This window comes from Orycteropus afer, unplaced genomic scaffold, assembly GCF_000298275.1.
Source record: "Orycteropus afer afer isolate SDZICR_OR568_19922 unplaced genomic scaffold, OryAfe1.0 scaffold00054, whole genome shotgun sequence".
Taxonomy (NCBI): Eukaryota; Metazoa; Chordata; class Mammalia; order Tubulidentata; family Orycteropodidae; genus Orycteropus; species Orycteropus afer.
In genome coordinates, this window is record NW_006921641.1 from 5482737 (window position 1) to 5498357 (window position 15621).

At 44.2% G+C, this 15621-nt stretch overlaps 1 protein-coding gene across 1 annotated transcript in view; it reads right to left on the minus strand.

Annotated features, from left to right (window-relative positions):
• The window catches only part of EHD3 (EH domain containing 3), a 44041-nt gene extending 28623 nt beyond the window's left edge, over nt 1–15418 (minus strand). Inside the window, exon 1 of the mRNA XM_007938806.2 lies at nt 15192–15418. Coding sequence (XP_007936997.1) covers nt 15192–15418 — 227 coding nt within the window. The remainder of the gene's footprint in view (nt 1–15191) is intronic.
• Between the last annotated feature and the right edge of the window lie 203 nt (nt 15419–15621).

The following is a 15621-nucleotide window of genomic DNA, read 5'->3' on the forward strand; positions in this document are numbered from 1 at the left end:
AGCTGTTGCATTGTGGTAAACTGTGGTCAATGTCATGAGACAAAGTGTATATGAACTGCTGTATGGAAAGTGAATTTGCTCTGCAAATCTTCACCCAAATCACAATAAAATTAAAAAAATAAAAAAGAGGAAGAGGTTTAGTTTATTTTTGAGGACTTGAATTGAAAGAGTGGGGATAAATTTTAATACGGCCTCATCCTGACTCATCCAAGATCTTGGTCCCAGACTTGCCATTCATGGTTTGACTTCAGGTATGTCCCTTCCCCTTTCTAGGCCTCATCTTCTCATAAATTAGGAGATGACAAGATCTCTAGGATGCCTTCTATTCCAGAAGTCTATGTTCCACAACACACTGCAAAAGGGACCCACTTCTAGAGAGTACACAGTCTGCAATCACTTCTACTCACACCATTCCTGCCCTGATCTCCTGATGGCAGGAGGAATTGCGAGCTAACAGCTCACTGCTTCCAGTTCCTGACCTGAGGCAGCAGATGCCTATCTTTTCTCTTCTCCAGACCTGGACAGTGAGAGCCCAAGGCCACCTGCCTGTCACCCAGCATGATCTCCACAGGCCAATTTAGAAGCCAAGAGAAGGCACACGGTGAGGCAGAGGATGAAGAGAATAGCTTCCAAGGACAACTGAGACATTTAGGAGCTCAGAACAGCTTTGAGACCAAATGGTATGAGGCTGGGGTAAGGGAAGGAGCCTTGGGTTAGAATGGGTCAGAGGTGAGTCCCAGGGGCATATTCCAGGACCTCAGTGGACATGGAGCTAGGAGGCATTGCCCTTACTTCCCCATGGGGTAAGTCCTCACCAAGCACTGAGAACCTCCCCTTCTTCCATTAAAACTTTGAGGGCTCATATTTTTGCTCAGAGAAAAAAAAAAATCAAGGAGAACAGATGTCAAGTCAGAAACTGTCAAGTTGGGAAGGGAACTTGGGGATCTCCTGGAGCAGTGGTCTTCAGAACTGGCTGCACAGACAAGCCACATGCAGAACTCTGGTTAATGACACGTGGGCCCCACTTAGAGGTTCTGACCCAGTCCGTCTGAGGGGGGGCCCTGGCAGCCGGCTTTCTTTTAGAAGTTCCCAGTTGATTTGTAAGTGAAGCCAGAGTTTGAAACCACTGCTCTAGACCAAGCCTTTTGTTTTATAGATAATAATAATTGACAATCACTAGCATCTTTGCATTCTAGGTATTTTACTAAACAATTTGACATCATTTCCTTCACAGCAGCTTATGGGTAATTACTGAGGAAACCGAGGCTTAGAAGGGTTAAATGACTCTCTTAAACAGCTAGTAGTATAGCTGGCACTAAACCCACATCTAAAAGTGAATCCTGTCTTCTTAAACTTTCATCCACCCTGAGAAAATTACCACTAAGAGACAGCCAGTCAAGTTCCCTGCCCGCCCTCTGCCTCCTGAAGGGCCTAGAGCAGTGGTCTCATCTCTCTAACAGGGGCAGTGGCCAGGAAGAGTCTCTGGGAACAGCAGTTTAAGTTGTGTTGCTAAGGGCTCCCTCCCTTAGGAGCCCACAGAGAGCTGCTGCTGCCTGCTGCCTGCTGCCTGCTGCCTTCTGCCTCAGAGGGAGGAAGTAGCTGAACAATGGCAGCTGTACTGAGGCAGACAGTGTTGATCTGCTCAAACCAGGGAGCATGGCATCCCAGGAAGCCACACTGGCCACATCCGGTTGCCTTGGGAGCCCCTCATCACCCTCTAGGTTCCCAGCCCAACAATCAGGATATGAAGGATTACCTCTACTCAGACGACTATTTTAAAATTATAAACATAAAAAATACTATAAATTATTAATCGCAACAGCTGCACACTTGGAGATCATGTCCTGCTTTTTCAAAGCACCTCCTTCATCAGGGCCTCACTGGTTTCTAAATACTGGCTTCTCCAACCATGGAAGCTATGACCTTCACAAGATATGTAACCTCTGTGAACCTTAGTAGCTTCTTCTGTAACATAGGGGATAGTTCACATTTACTGAGCACCTGTGATGTGCCGGGCACTGTTCTAAACCTTCCGTGGATTATCTCATTTCGTCTTCACAGTGACTCTAATGTGAGTACTATGAGTCTCATCCTAAAATGGGCATAATAAGAAAACTTCTCTCTTATGGTATTATGAAGGAGCTCTGGTAGCATGGTGCCTAAGGCACTTGACTGCTAACCAGAAGGCTGGCAGTTCAAACCTACCAGCCACTCCTCAGAAGGAAGGTTGGGTAATCTACTTCCATAGATAATGCCTCAGAAACCTAAGGAGGGGTCGCTATGAGTCAGGTCTGACTCTATGGCAAATAACAACAACAACAACATGGTATTCTGAAGATTATATTAGTTACAAACATCAAGCACTTAAGACAGAACCTGGCACTTAGGCTATCAACCCATTTTAAAGAGGGGGAAACCAAGGCTAAGCAATCCAACCAGGGTATACAATCAGTAAGCACCAGATCGAAAATCTGAGCCCAGGACTTGGATTTGGGAATTCATGTTCATGACTTCCACACTCACTGTCTTTTTCCCTTCCTTGGGTCTCCCCTTAGTCAGAAAATGCAGCCACCCCTTGGGACAGGCTAAAAGGCTAGAATAAGGAGTGGAACAAGAATGCCACAAAGGGATATAGTTTGGCAGCAGACTGGTCAGAGCCTACACCGTGCAGGGAGAGGTTAGGCTTTGAGGATCACAAACCCAGGAATGCACCCATCTCTATAAACATTAGCCACTGGGTTCATAGATCAGCAGAGCAGGCCTGCAGGCTCCAAAAGGACATTCTGGGGACTTATGAACAGTAAGGTCATGTTCCCCTAGTAAGCAAGCTTTTCTGAGAATAAAACTCCCTGCCATCGAGTCATATTCAACTCATAGCGACCCCTCCTTGAGTTTCCAAGGTACTATCACTATGTCAAGATTGCCAATCTTCTTTCTGAGCAGTGCCTGGTGGATTTGAACTGTCAGCCTTCTGGTTAGCAGTCAAATGCCTTAGGCACCATGATTTGGGAGAACCCATCCATTCTTGACTGTGCAAGAAAGGGAGCACCTGGCCTAAAGAGTACGTGGATGAGAAACCATAAGCAGAGAATGCAAAAGTGTGGATTCTGTGGCCAGCCAGAGGGGGACCACGAAAGGCTCCAACAACCAAAAACTCAAACTAACTGCTATTCAGTCGATTCTGACTCATAGTGACCCCCTTTGGGTTTCCAAGGCGGTAAATCTTTATAGAAGTATATCGTCCCATCTTCCTTCCATGGAGCAGCTCATGAATTTGAACTGCTGACCTTCTGGTTAACAGTCAAATGCCTCATCCACTATCCCCCAGAGCTCCTCACCAAAGGCTCCAGGGACCACTGAAATAGAAGGTAGAAAGAAACAATTTTGAGGCCGCCCCAAGAATGTGCAGCCTAAACAGAGCCAAACAACAGTGACAAAGTGTCTTCCTTACACTGGTGTCTCAAATTCCATCCAAGAGAGAGAGAGACATGGTGTACTCCACAGCTGAACAAAAGCTGACTCTTCCCAGCTTAACAGGAGAGTTACAGAGCTGCAGAGGGAGGCAGCCAAGGGCTTTGAGGCTGGGCCTGCTGTCCTGCCCTTTCAGCCAAACCCACATGACTTCAAAACTTGCTGACAAACATGGGCCTGAAGAAATAAAGTCTAACTGAAGCCACCAGTGAGCCCAGGAAGCACAGTTGGGCCAGGCAAAGAACCCTGGGCTACGTAAATTCTCAGGGACATTTGGCCATGGCTTACAGCATTGAGTACCCTTGTAACAAAGCCACCACTGTGTCCAGAAAGGAAAACCTATTGAGGAATCCCATGCACTGCTTCTTTATGGGACGTGATAAAGATGGCCTCTGTTGCCAGGCAAAAATATTCCCACAGGAGCATAAAAAAAGAAATGTTAATTCAAGCCTGAATGGGGACAGCTGAGATGGGGCAGCACAAGAATAAATAGGGGCAGGGCGGCCTGAGCACCCACGGGGAGCAGGTGCTGCTTTAGACCTTTACCTGTATTATTCCATGTAATCAAGCCTAAAAGCTCTGTGAGATGGCAGCATTGTTTCAGTTTTACTGTTGAATAAACTGAGGAATAGACTGCCCAAGCTCAGGGCCAAATTACAATATTTTGAGGTCTTTTGGAGAGTGCTACTCCCCTGCCAAGCAGTGCTCAATAAATATATACTAAAACATAAACACTGCACAGGACCAGGCAGTGTTTCGTTCTGTTGTATATAGGTTGGCTGTGAGTTGGAGCGAACTCAATGGACCTAACAACAACAATAACAACAAAGCATAAAACATGTATAAGCAAGTCCAACATAATTCACATTTTCCCCACAAGAACTGCCTTTCTTCATATTTTTCTTAAGTAAATGATTTCATAACATTTTCCTCTTTGTGTGTGTGTGTGTGTGTGCCCTACTAAGCTGGCAATCTAAGCATTTGCTCTGCTTCGCTCGTGATCTCAGTACCCAGTGTAGGTCAAGGAGGTTTTCTAACCCAGTCTTATTAAAACAGCCCCCACATACCTACCCAATAGTGGAGCTCTGACCTCTGGCTGTCTCTGGGCTAAGCCCAGGGAAAGGAAGTGTAAGGGGCTACAGTCAACACACAGTGCTGCCTGAAGCTTTGGGTTGGGCTAGGTACCCAGGCTCAGTTGGGGAATATGACTTCATGGGTAGTTAGTTGTTCAATAGCAGATATGACCTTGGATAAGTCACCTAACAGCCCACTGCCTTTGTTTCCCTGGTTTATTATGTGGAGATAATACTCAGTTTCTAACTACCTCAGAGGGATAACCCACTGCACTGAGTTGATTCTAATTCATAATAACCTTATAGGACAGAGAACTGTCCCATAGGGTTTCCAAGACTGTAAATCTTTACGGAAGCTGACTGCCACATCTTTCTTCTGCAGAGTGGCTGGTGGATTCCTACCATCAACATTTAGATCAGCAGTCAAGTGCTTAACCACTGTGCCATCAGGGCTCCTTCTCAGAGAGATAGGGTAACATTTTTAACACAACATGCAAGAGTTTTAGAAAACCAATGGCTACCAGACATGTGCTCACATTGGTAGACAATAATTGGAGAAAATGTACCCCTCATTGTCGCCTGTAAGTTATTGTCACTCAGCACATTCCTATTTAGTCTCCAAAATCCAGCTCAAATGTCTGTTTATGAAGTTTTACCTGACCCATTCCTACCTCACCCCCAAACCAGTTTTCATTAAAAATCTCTCTTAATTTGAATATCTTCTAACGTACTCTAAAGGCACATGTCTCTTTCCGTGCTGTAGTCAGTCTGTCTAAGCCTCAGGTACTTCAGTTTTAAAGCTGAATCAAGATAATAATACTTTGCCTGCCAGCCTCACAGTGCATTAGGAAGACCATAAAATACTCCACAGTCACAAAATGAGGTACTAGATGGGAGCCTTTTATTGGCCAAGTTGAGATATGAATCAATTTTGTGTTCCCTAGAGCAGCCATCATTATCCCTAGGCTACATGGTAGCCTCAGCCATGGTTTAAGGAGTTCAGGGATGAAATGATTCTAGCACAAACAAAAATCTAGTGGCTAGACTTTCAAAACTTCACTAACCTCCCCTTGCCTGACCCTTCTCTGTGACAGGGATGGACTGTCCAGTCCACTACCCAGGTACTGTTCACAGAGTTCAGCTTCATGTTCCTTTTTCACCCCTTTGAGGTATAGAGGATCCTTGGTGATACAATGGACAAAGCACTCAGTAACCAACCAGTGGGTCTGAGGTTTGAACCCACCAGCTCCTCTGCAGGACAAAGATGTGGCAGTCTGCTTCAGTAAAGATTTACAACTTTGGAAACCCTGTGGAGTAGTTTTACTCTGTCCTATAAGGTCTCTATGGGAAGGGAGCTCTGATGGTGTAGTGCCTAAGGCATTTGACTGCTAACCAGAAGGCTGGTGGTTCAAACCCACCAGCTACTCCTTGGAAGAAAGGTTGGGCAATCTACTTCCGTAGTGATACCACCTCAGAAACCCAAGGAGCTGTCACTATGAGCTGGATCCAACTCGACAGCAGTAAGTTTGTTTTTGTTTTTATAAGGTCTCTATGAGTTAGAATCTACCCCAATGGCAGTGGGTTTAGTTTGGTTTGGAGGTATAAAGGGACAAGATTGCCCATCCTTACGCATAGCTGCCTTTTCCCTTCATTCTGACCATGGGCAACAATGGGGAAGGGCTTCCTTCCACCCTCCTGAGGGCAAGTTTCTAAGCCTCTTGTTAGAAAATCAAGCTGGAAAGAGGAAAGGGAATGATAAAGCCCCAAGCAGCAAAGGAACACTGTGAGGTAGTTATTACTATTCACACATTATAGATAAGCAAAGTGAAATTCAGAAGGGTTAGGGATGTGACCACTTAAAGTGACGTGATCTGACTTTATAAGCTAGTGATTTCACTAATAAAGTTTCTTGGTTAATGTCATTGATTGACTTGTGTTCCTCCAAAATATGTGTCAATTTGGCTGGATCATGATTCTCAGTGGTTTGACAGTTATAGAATGATGTAATCTAGCAGTTATAGAATGATGTAATCATTCTCCATGATGTGATCAGCCAGTCAGTTGTAAGGCAATTAGTGTGGGATGCAACACCCTTACTCAGGTCTCAACTGTGATCTGATGTAAGTGGAGTTTCCCTGGGATGAAGAGACTAGGTTTAAGATGGTGTCCTACAAACAGACTTCGTGCCAGTTCCCTCTTTCATCTGTTGAAAGATTTTGAGAAACTCAGTAAAGCAGATACAAATAATGATCCTGGAGTTATGAGCAGCCAATGAGAAGATAAAGTATTAGGTCCAGTGAAGACAGTGCAAGGGAGCAGGTTAAGCACAAGGAAAAATAAAAAACCCACCAGCCACTCAAGCTGAGGAGAAGTTATTATCATTAGAAATAAAAAGGAGGTCGAGGAGGAGAAAAACAAATTCATAGAACCCATAGGTGTTAAAGACAAATAATAGTCACATTGGGGGTATTTCAAGGTAAGCTAGACTCACACATGGGGGCGAAGATTGTACTGGGAAACAGATGCCATGGAGTCTGGAAGGGAGTAAGGGAAAGGGAAGAGAAACTCTGAACAAACAGAACCCCAAATCGGACCCACAGCAGTGGGCTTGAGTTCAACTTTTAGCAACCCTTTTTAACAAAGAACGGAACTGAGGCCTGGGATTTCAGGACTTATGGATTCATGTGGAGGAGGGCGCTCCTTTTGCCTAAAGGATAGCTAGTGGGTTTCAACTGCAGGGCTTTGACTGATGGCTGAACATCACCATCAGCAGACTGCTCCACAGCGAACCAGGGGCTGTGGCTGTCCTTCTCCACACCTACATTGCTAACTGAATTACCTCACACTAAGCACAAAAAATGGGCTTTCCTTTTCCCCTGGGAGTCACTTCTTGCACTGGTCTCCATTCTCCTGTGTGGGTGCTCTGGTGAGTGAGCAGATTCTGCCACAGAGGCCAGCTCCCAGGGCCACTGGCTGAACATAACTGGAGAGACCCCTCCTCGAATACCTTATCCTCCTTCATTTTTCTACTTTCCTCTAGCCCAATATCTTTTCCTTTCTATCTGGTTACTTCTCCCTTAGCCTCCTTGTCTTTCATTTTTGCCAAACTTACATCCCTCTCACCTGCTTACTTTTGTTTTCTCTTTTCCTCATATTCTTTTTCCTTATTTCTTGTGATCTATTTCTGTTCTATCTTTTCATCTTTCCTTCTTCTCCTTGGCTTTTTTCTTGGTCCTATCTCATCCAATGGGAGGATATACTAATCCTCCATGAGTTAGCCATAGCTACCACACTGACCACCTCACCCTACAGATAAGTAACACCATAGCTCCACAGGATCAATGACAGACAGTGGACAATACCTGCTTGACACAACTGTAAATCCTCTTCATGACAAACAGAGACATGCACCTATATCCACACCAGTGATTTCAGCAAATAGAGAAAGTTGGAGAGCAACTCACTACAGCCGAGTTAACAACCAAAGAAGTACATCTGCTCCAAACATCCAGACACATTAAAATAAAGTAAAACATAAAAGCAGGATGAAACAAATCAGTCTGTAACTAACAAATAAAAACAACTTCAAAATTTCTGTGAAACAACAGACAACTTCAAATCAAATAATAACAAAAAAGGACAAGATAGTAAGAAACAAATGTCCAAACTAAAGGAGTAGGAAATCTCCCTGAGGAAGACCAAGTAAAAGAACTATCCGATAAGGAATTCAAAAGATATATATAGATAGATATATATATATGTATGTACAGGATCCTCCAAGAGCTCAAGGAAACCATAAACAGAAGCAATGAGAAGATAGGCAATACCCTTAAAGAATTCAGGAAAATCATTCAAAAGCAAAATAACAAAATAAATTCACAATTAGAAATCATACAAAAACAGCAATTAGAAATCCAGGAGATGAACAGTAAAATTACAGAGATAGATAACACCTTGTAAGGACAAAAGAGTAAAACTGGCTGAAGAACACCATTCACAGCTACAAGACAAATCCCTTGATGTCAGCTTGTATGAGGAAAAATCAGGACAAAGACTTAAAAGAAATGAAGAAAATCTAAGCGTTACATGGAATGACATGAAAAGAAATAACATATGCCTGATAGGAATCACAGAATAAGAGGAGGCAAAGGGGGAAAAAAAAAAAAAAAACACTGAGGAAACTGTCAAAAACAGAAAATTCCCCCCATATCGTGAAAGAAGAAAACATATCTATCCAAGAAGCTCAACGAACCTAATACAGGATAGACCCCCAGAGTAAGTCACCAAGACATCATAATCAAACTTTCCAAAATCAAAGACAAAGAAACAATCTTGAGAGCAACTCAAGAAAAACGAAATGTTACCTACAACAAGCAACCAATAAGACTAAGCTCTGATTTCTCAGCAGAAACCATGTAAGCAAGAAGGCATTGGGATGTTGTTGTTGTCAGGTGCTGACGAATCATTTCCAACTCATAGCAACCCTATGTACAACAGAATGAAACACTGCCTGGTTCTGTGCCAGCCTCACGAACCTTGCTATAGCTGAACCCATCATTCCTGCCACTGTGTCAATTCATCTCATTGAGGGCCTTCACTTTTTCGTTGACCCTCTACTTTACCAAGCATGATATCCTTCTCCAGAGAATGGTCTCTTCTGACAACATGACCAAAGTAGCTGAGATGAAGTCTGGTCATTATTGCTTCCAAGGAGAATTCTGGCTGCACTTCCCCCAGGATAGATTTGTTAGTTCTTCTGGCAGTCCATGGTACTTTCAGTATTCTTTGCCAACACCACACTCAAAAATCATCAATTCTTCCATCTTCCTTACTCATTGTCCAGCTTTCACAACCACATGAGATGATTGAAAATACCATGGCTTGGGTTAGATGCACCTTAGTCTTCAAAGAGACATCTTTGCTCTTCAGCACTTGAAAGAGGTCTTTTGCAGGCGATTTGCCCAATGCAATATATCATCGGATGTCTTGACTGCTGCTTCTATTGGTGTTGATTGTAGAAACTGTAGGAGCTTCAAGATGGAAGAGCGGTGAAATGTCGAAGTCAAACCAAGCATCCACTGGACCAGGAATTCAAGGATGTGGCAAGGGTTGAGGTAACAGAGTTAAGGAAATTCTTTTCATTTTCAATTGGTATTTAATTGTCATTGAATGACGCCACTACCAATTAAATACCAATTGAAAATGAAAAGCATTTTCTTAACATTGACTATCCTCTATCTACTCTGTTACCTCATTTCATTCCAGATCCTTGAACTCCTTCTCCAGTCACACTAGAAAGAGCTCTGGTGGCTCAGTGCCTAAGGTATTTGACTACTAACCAGAAGGTTGATGGTTCAAACCCACCAGCCACTCCACTGAAGGAAGGAAGACTACTTCCGTAAAGATTTATCACCTCAGAAACCAAAAGGGGGTGGCTATGAGTCAGAAATGACTGGATGGCAGTGAGTTTGGTTTTTTGGAGTTTAGTGTCATTGAAAATTTCCGTGCTCCATCCACTTCTACCACTCAAAGCCTTTATGTTAAATTAAAAAACAAACTGAAGTTGAGTCGCATCCAACTCATAGCGACCCCTCCTTGGTTTTCTGAGGCAGTATCACTACGGAAGTAGATTGCCCAACCTTCCTTCCAAGGAGTGGCTGGTGGGTTTGCACCATCAACCTTCTGGTTAGCAGTCAAATGCTTTAGGCACTATGCCACCAGTAAATCATTAATCTCTAAGGAAGTTGCTATGTAAAGAAATGAAAGGTTGGTTTTTTTTTTTTTTTTTTGGTGGTTGTTGTTTTTGTTGCTGCTGCTGCTGTTGTTTTTTCTCAAGTGAACATCCTTCCTTACCCACCCTTCCCATCCAGAAATACATTTATTTTGAAAGGGGGAAAAAAAAAAAAGGAGAGAGAGGGCTGAAAAAACCAGAGGAAAAAGAGCCAGAAGTGGAGCGTATCCTTTGGACCTGAGAATCTCCTAGCTCCAGGGGAAGACTGATGTCAAGCAACATGGAGATCTCCAAGGAATGCCAGATCCACAGATGCTGAAAGGAGTCAGAGACCTTTCCCCAGAGCCAACAGAGAGAAAAAACCTTCCCTTAGAACTGGCACCCTGAATTTGGACTTCTAACCTCCTAAACCTTGAGAGAATAAATTTGTTTGTTAAAGCCATCCATGTGTGGTATTTCTGTTATAGCAGCACTAGACAACTAAGCTCGGAAGGAAGATGGGGCAATCTACTTCCGTAGTGATACTGCCTCGTAAACCCAAGGAGGGGTCGCTATGAGTCGAGTCTGACTCGATGGCACATAACAACAGATAACTAAGACAGCTGGTAAGTTGTGGAACTTGGACTATGCTGACCCGGCCCATGTTCCTTCCATTGACTTTTTCCCACTGGGAACGGGAAGGAGATGGAAACCTTTCTCCCATTAACTGCTTTTTTATGATGACCTCCAGACACCTGCTTGTCAAGGGGATCCTAAGCCAGGCCTGAAGCAGGGGATGCAGCTCCTCCAGCCTAGTGCCTTCTGCTCCCTTGAATAACACTCAGGTCTTGTGAGAGGTGAATGGATTTACATTTAGAGATCGAGCAGAGCAGGACCCTGACAGAAAAAGGACATCATAGACCTCAGAGCTAGGCAAGGTGTTGTAGGGATAGTGGCTGGCAGTATAAACTTTGCAGAAGCAAGTGGATGTACATGGAATAATGTCCCTTTGGCTTTCTAGAGAACCATCCTTTCCAAGGTAAGAATGCTGTAATGCCTGAGGCCTGGGGAGTGGGATATCAATAGGGTGATGAGAAATGGTCCAGCCATAGGGAAATGCTGAGTCACCATTGAGAGGACTCAGTCTTTGTTTCTGAGGGACAGACCCTCAAGGTCCAGGCCAGGGACACAGATGAGCATCACCACAAGGCAAGAAGCAGGATGGGAGAATGCAAATAGTCCCTGATGAAGTAGGGACAATTGAAAGGTGCCAGCTGCATAGCCCTGATGGGTGAAACACCACCCACCCCAGAAGTCCTGCCATATCCTTCAGAGCCTAAGTCACACTATAAAAGATCCATGCAACCCTGCACACCAGCCCATATCTTACTGCGGAGATTCAGGCTGTTGGCTCTGGCAGCCACAATCCCCACACCCAACTGGGCACTCTATCTCAGCTCTGCCACAGTCATTGAAGCCTCACCTACTGTCCATGGCATGGGAATACTCATGCCTTCCTTAACTTCTGGAGCAGTCAGCTGTTCAGCTCTACTACTTCCTGAATAGAGGAGTCACAGAAAGTGGGCAGCAAGGAGTGACCAGGGGGGTCATGTGATCCAAGGGAGGAGAGACTTGAGGCTGGAAGTCAGAGAGAAATAGTGAAGGGAGAAAAATAGCAGAGGCAGGAGAATATGCTGCCAGGGTTAGAGGGACACAGAGCTACTGTACTCCAAAGAGGCAGCTTATAATTGGGAAGAACAGCCATAAGGCCAATTTATTGTTTATTTTATTACTCTGGGTTGCCAGGCCTTAGGCCAGGGAAGTTATTTCAGGCAGAGATCACAGCACGTTAATTAGTTATTAGAAGAATGTTCTTTTCTGTGTACTCTTCCTGAGATGAAACAGACCCCACGGCAAGCAAGGTGGATGGAGACTTAAGAGGCCAAGGGACAGGGCAGTGAATATACAAGTCATTATTTCAGAGGGAAATGCCCTCCCAGCTTCAGACCAGGGCCTGAGATGAGCATCATCACACTCAAGCCAAGAAGCAGGATGGGAAAGGAGAGAGAGGCGAAGACCCTCTGAGATCTCGGCCTGATGCACCGAGCTTCTTGAGTGGAATCATTCTGGCTTTAGAGAAAGCAGGTGTCCCAATTTACCCTTTTGGTAAGTCACTGGGAAATATGACTCTTACCACAAAAACCTCTGTATAATCTTTGCCTCAGTAATTCTGTTTCTGGGAATCTCCTGGAGAATAGCTCAATAAGTGGGAAAATAGTACACACAAAGATCTTCAGAGTGATCCTACAATAGCCAAAAATTAGAAGCAACTTATAAAGAAGACTGATGAAATATGTAATTGCATATACACATGGTGAAATATTATACAGATGTTAAAATAACACAAAGATTTTCTAATTGCATGGGAAATACTCAAGTTACTTAAAAAAAAAAAAAAAAAAAAAACAACTCACTGCCATCAAATTGATTCCAACTCAAGTAGATTCTTACTCATAGTGATGCCCCATTGGGTTTCCAAGGTAGTAAATCTTTATGGAAGCAGACTGCTCAATCTTCCTTCCATAGAATGGCAGATGGGTTTGAACTGCCAACCTTCTGGTTAGCTGTCAAATGCCTTAGATAGTGAGCCACTAGAGCTCTAAGTAAAAAATAACTATATACAATTATATAGATGGCATGTTCTCAAATGTGTTATAAAATAGCTAAAAATACTGGGAAGATATATGTTGTTATTTGCCATAGAATGGATTCCAACTCATAGTGACCCCATGTGTGCAGAGTAGAATTGTTCCATAGAGTTGTCAATGTTGTGACATTTTGGAAGCAGATTTCTAGGTCCATCTTCTGAGGAGCCTATGGATGAGTTTGAACCACCAGTCTTTTGGTTCATAGTCCAGCACTTAACTATTTGTACTGTTCAGGAATTCCTGGGAAGATATATACATATAGAATGGTTACGACTGAGTCATAAGATTATGGGTGATTTTTCCTTCCTCAAATTCATTTTCTGTATTTTCCAATTTTAAAAATAAAATAACTGTTCATTGAATTTAATCAGAAGGAAGGAAAACATGTTTTTGGAGGGTTTTACCTGCTACCCTGATGGATTGTTCTCTCTCAAGGGAAGGCTGCTTTTGATAACATATGCTTAATTCAGTTACTGACTTGAGTGGAGAGGGAGCAATCTTGTAAAAAAAAAAAAAAAAAAACAAGAAGGATCTGCCTCCTCTGGCCTTCCTGTCTCCCTCAGATAAGCAATAATCAATGGCAACTTGACTCTGCCACTTTCCTAGACACAGTTAACAGTCAGAGATGACTCAGGCAAATAAGAGATGAATCCTTAATTGAAGCCAGGAGAGACTGCCTCTGACAAAAGGCACTTAAACCTGCCTTGGGATGCCACCCTTTGGGACACATTTTTTCATCATCTTCCCTTGGGTTCTGCAAATGTCTATCAGGAACTTCCTGTAGGTGAGACCCTAGGTTAGGCCTCAAAATGCTAAGCAGGACTACTGCCTTGTATGTGCTCATGTTCCAGGAAGGAGAAGCACCAAAAAATGTGCTCAGAGTTATAACAAAAAGGGTGTCAAGAGAGCCAGGGAAGGCTGTGAGGGCAGGAATAATCTGTGAATGGTCTGTACTTTCCATGGAACATAATCCAGGCCAGGCAGAAAACAGGGACCACAAAGGAAACTATGTACAGAGTCTAGTTGTCTCTGAACCACCTTTGGCAGAAATAGGTGTTTAATAATATAAGGGACATGACTTATGTCATGGATTAATTCTCACCCTAAGGTCCAAGGACAGTCCTTGTACTCCCAAAATTGTATGCAAATTTGGATGCCTGTGCATTGTCCTAATGGTAGCTTTCATCAGATTTTCAAGGGAAGACCTGGCCAAAAAGTTAAGAACAGTGGACTGGTTAATCTCTAAGGGCCTTTGCAGTTTTAACAATCCAAAATACCCAAAAGCCAACAGTGCAATTACCCCCCAAGTTCTCAGCCTTGTTTGAACTTTTTCCAAAATCAATTCAATCAATACAAGAGAATGGATGACTCACTCTCAAAGTTACAGGCCAACCATGTCCTCACATGCATCTAAGACTTGCATCCCAGGTCTGTCTCCCACTCAGTTACATGGATTTGGGCAATTATCTAACTTCTCTGTGCCTCAGTTATCTCACTTGCAAAGTCAAGTGGCTGGATGAGACAATTGCCAATAGCCCTTCTGCTTCTAAAATCTTTAATATTATTATTGAACTATTAAGACCAAACAAGGGGGTAGGGTGGAGTGTTCTGCTTCTGTCCAGTCTCCAAGAGATATAAGTAGGAACTGTGCCTGAGAGGAGGAAGATAATAAAAGAAAGACAAGTGGCACCACCAGGGAGGGAGCCCAGGGTCCCCAGCTCACACCCATTCCAGGCCTTCTATCATCAGAACTCCTCAGCTGTATCTGGAAAAGTCTCCATGTGTGTGGCTGAGCTCTTCAAAAGTCAGGGGAGGTAGTCAAAGCCATGAAGGACATGTCCCCAACCTGGAACGAACGTTCCACCAAAAAGGGAGGGTGAAAGCCATTCCCATTAGCACAGGTGCTCCCATGACCAGCAGCTCTTCCTCTTGTGCCTACTGGACTTGAGTTATCATTAACCATATGATGGAGAGAACAGGGATGGTTCTGAACTTTAATACTTCAAATTGGCCACTGGATACAAGGGGTAAGTACAGTGGAGTGGGGTAAGACAAGGAGGGGAACCAGCAATGAAATTGTAGAGTAAGTTTTGACACAGGCACAAGGATTTCTTCAGAACCCTTAATTGAAGACTTAAAGTTTGTCAGGAATAGGGCACCAGAGAACCAAGGGGCTAAGGAGTGGGTAGCGGGGCGAGGTGGGGTTGCAGGTTTCCTGGGCCCGCTCACCTGATGAAGGAGGTCTTTCCGGTGGAGTACTGCCCCACCAGCAGTACCATGGGCTTGTTGTCGAAATCGGCATCCTCCAGGGCTGGCGAGTGAAACTCGTGGAAACGGTAATGTTCTTCCAGGGGCAGCAGCTTGGTCTTGTACAGTTTTTTGAGCCCCTCGCTCACGGTCTCGAAGGGCTCGGGGTCCTTCCTCCGGCGGTCGTAAGCACTCTGCCAGCTGAACATTTTGGCCGCGGTTGCTCACCGCGCGCAGCCCCAGCAGGAAGACTCAGGGTCCTCGAGTCCCTCCGCTCCTCTGGAAAGGTAGCCGCAGGGCCGCACCGCGGAGCTGGAAGCCACGCCGCGGCTTCACTGGAGTGCGGGGCTCATCCGCATCACGGCTGGGGCGCACGGTTCTGGATCTCTAGGGCGACAGAGTATGTCTGGAA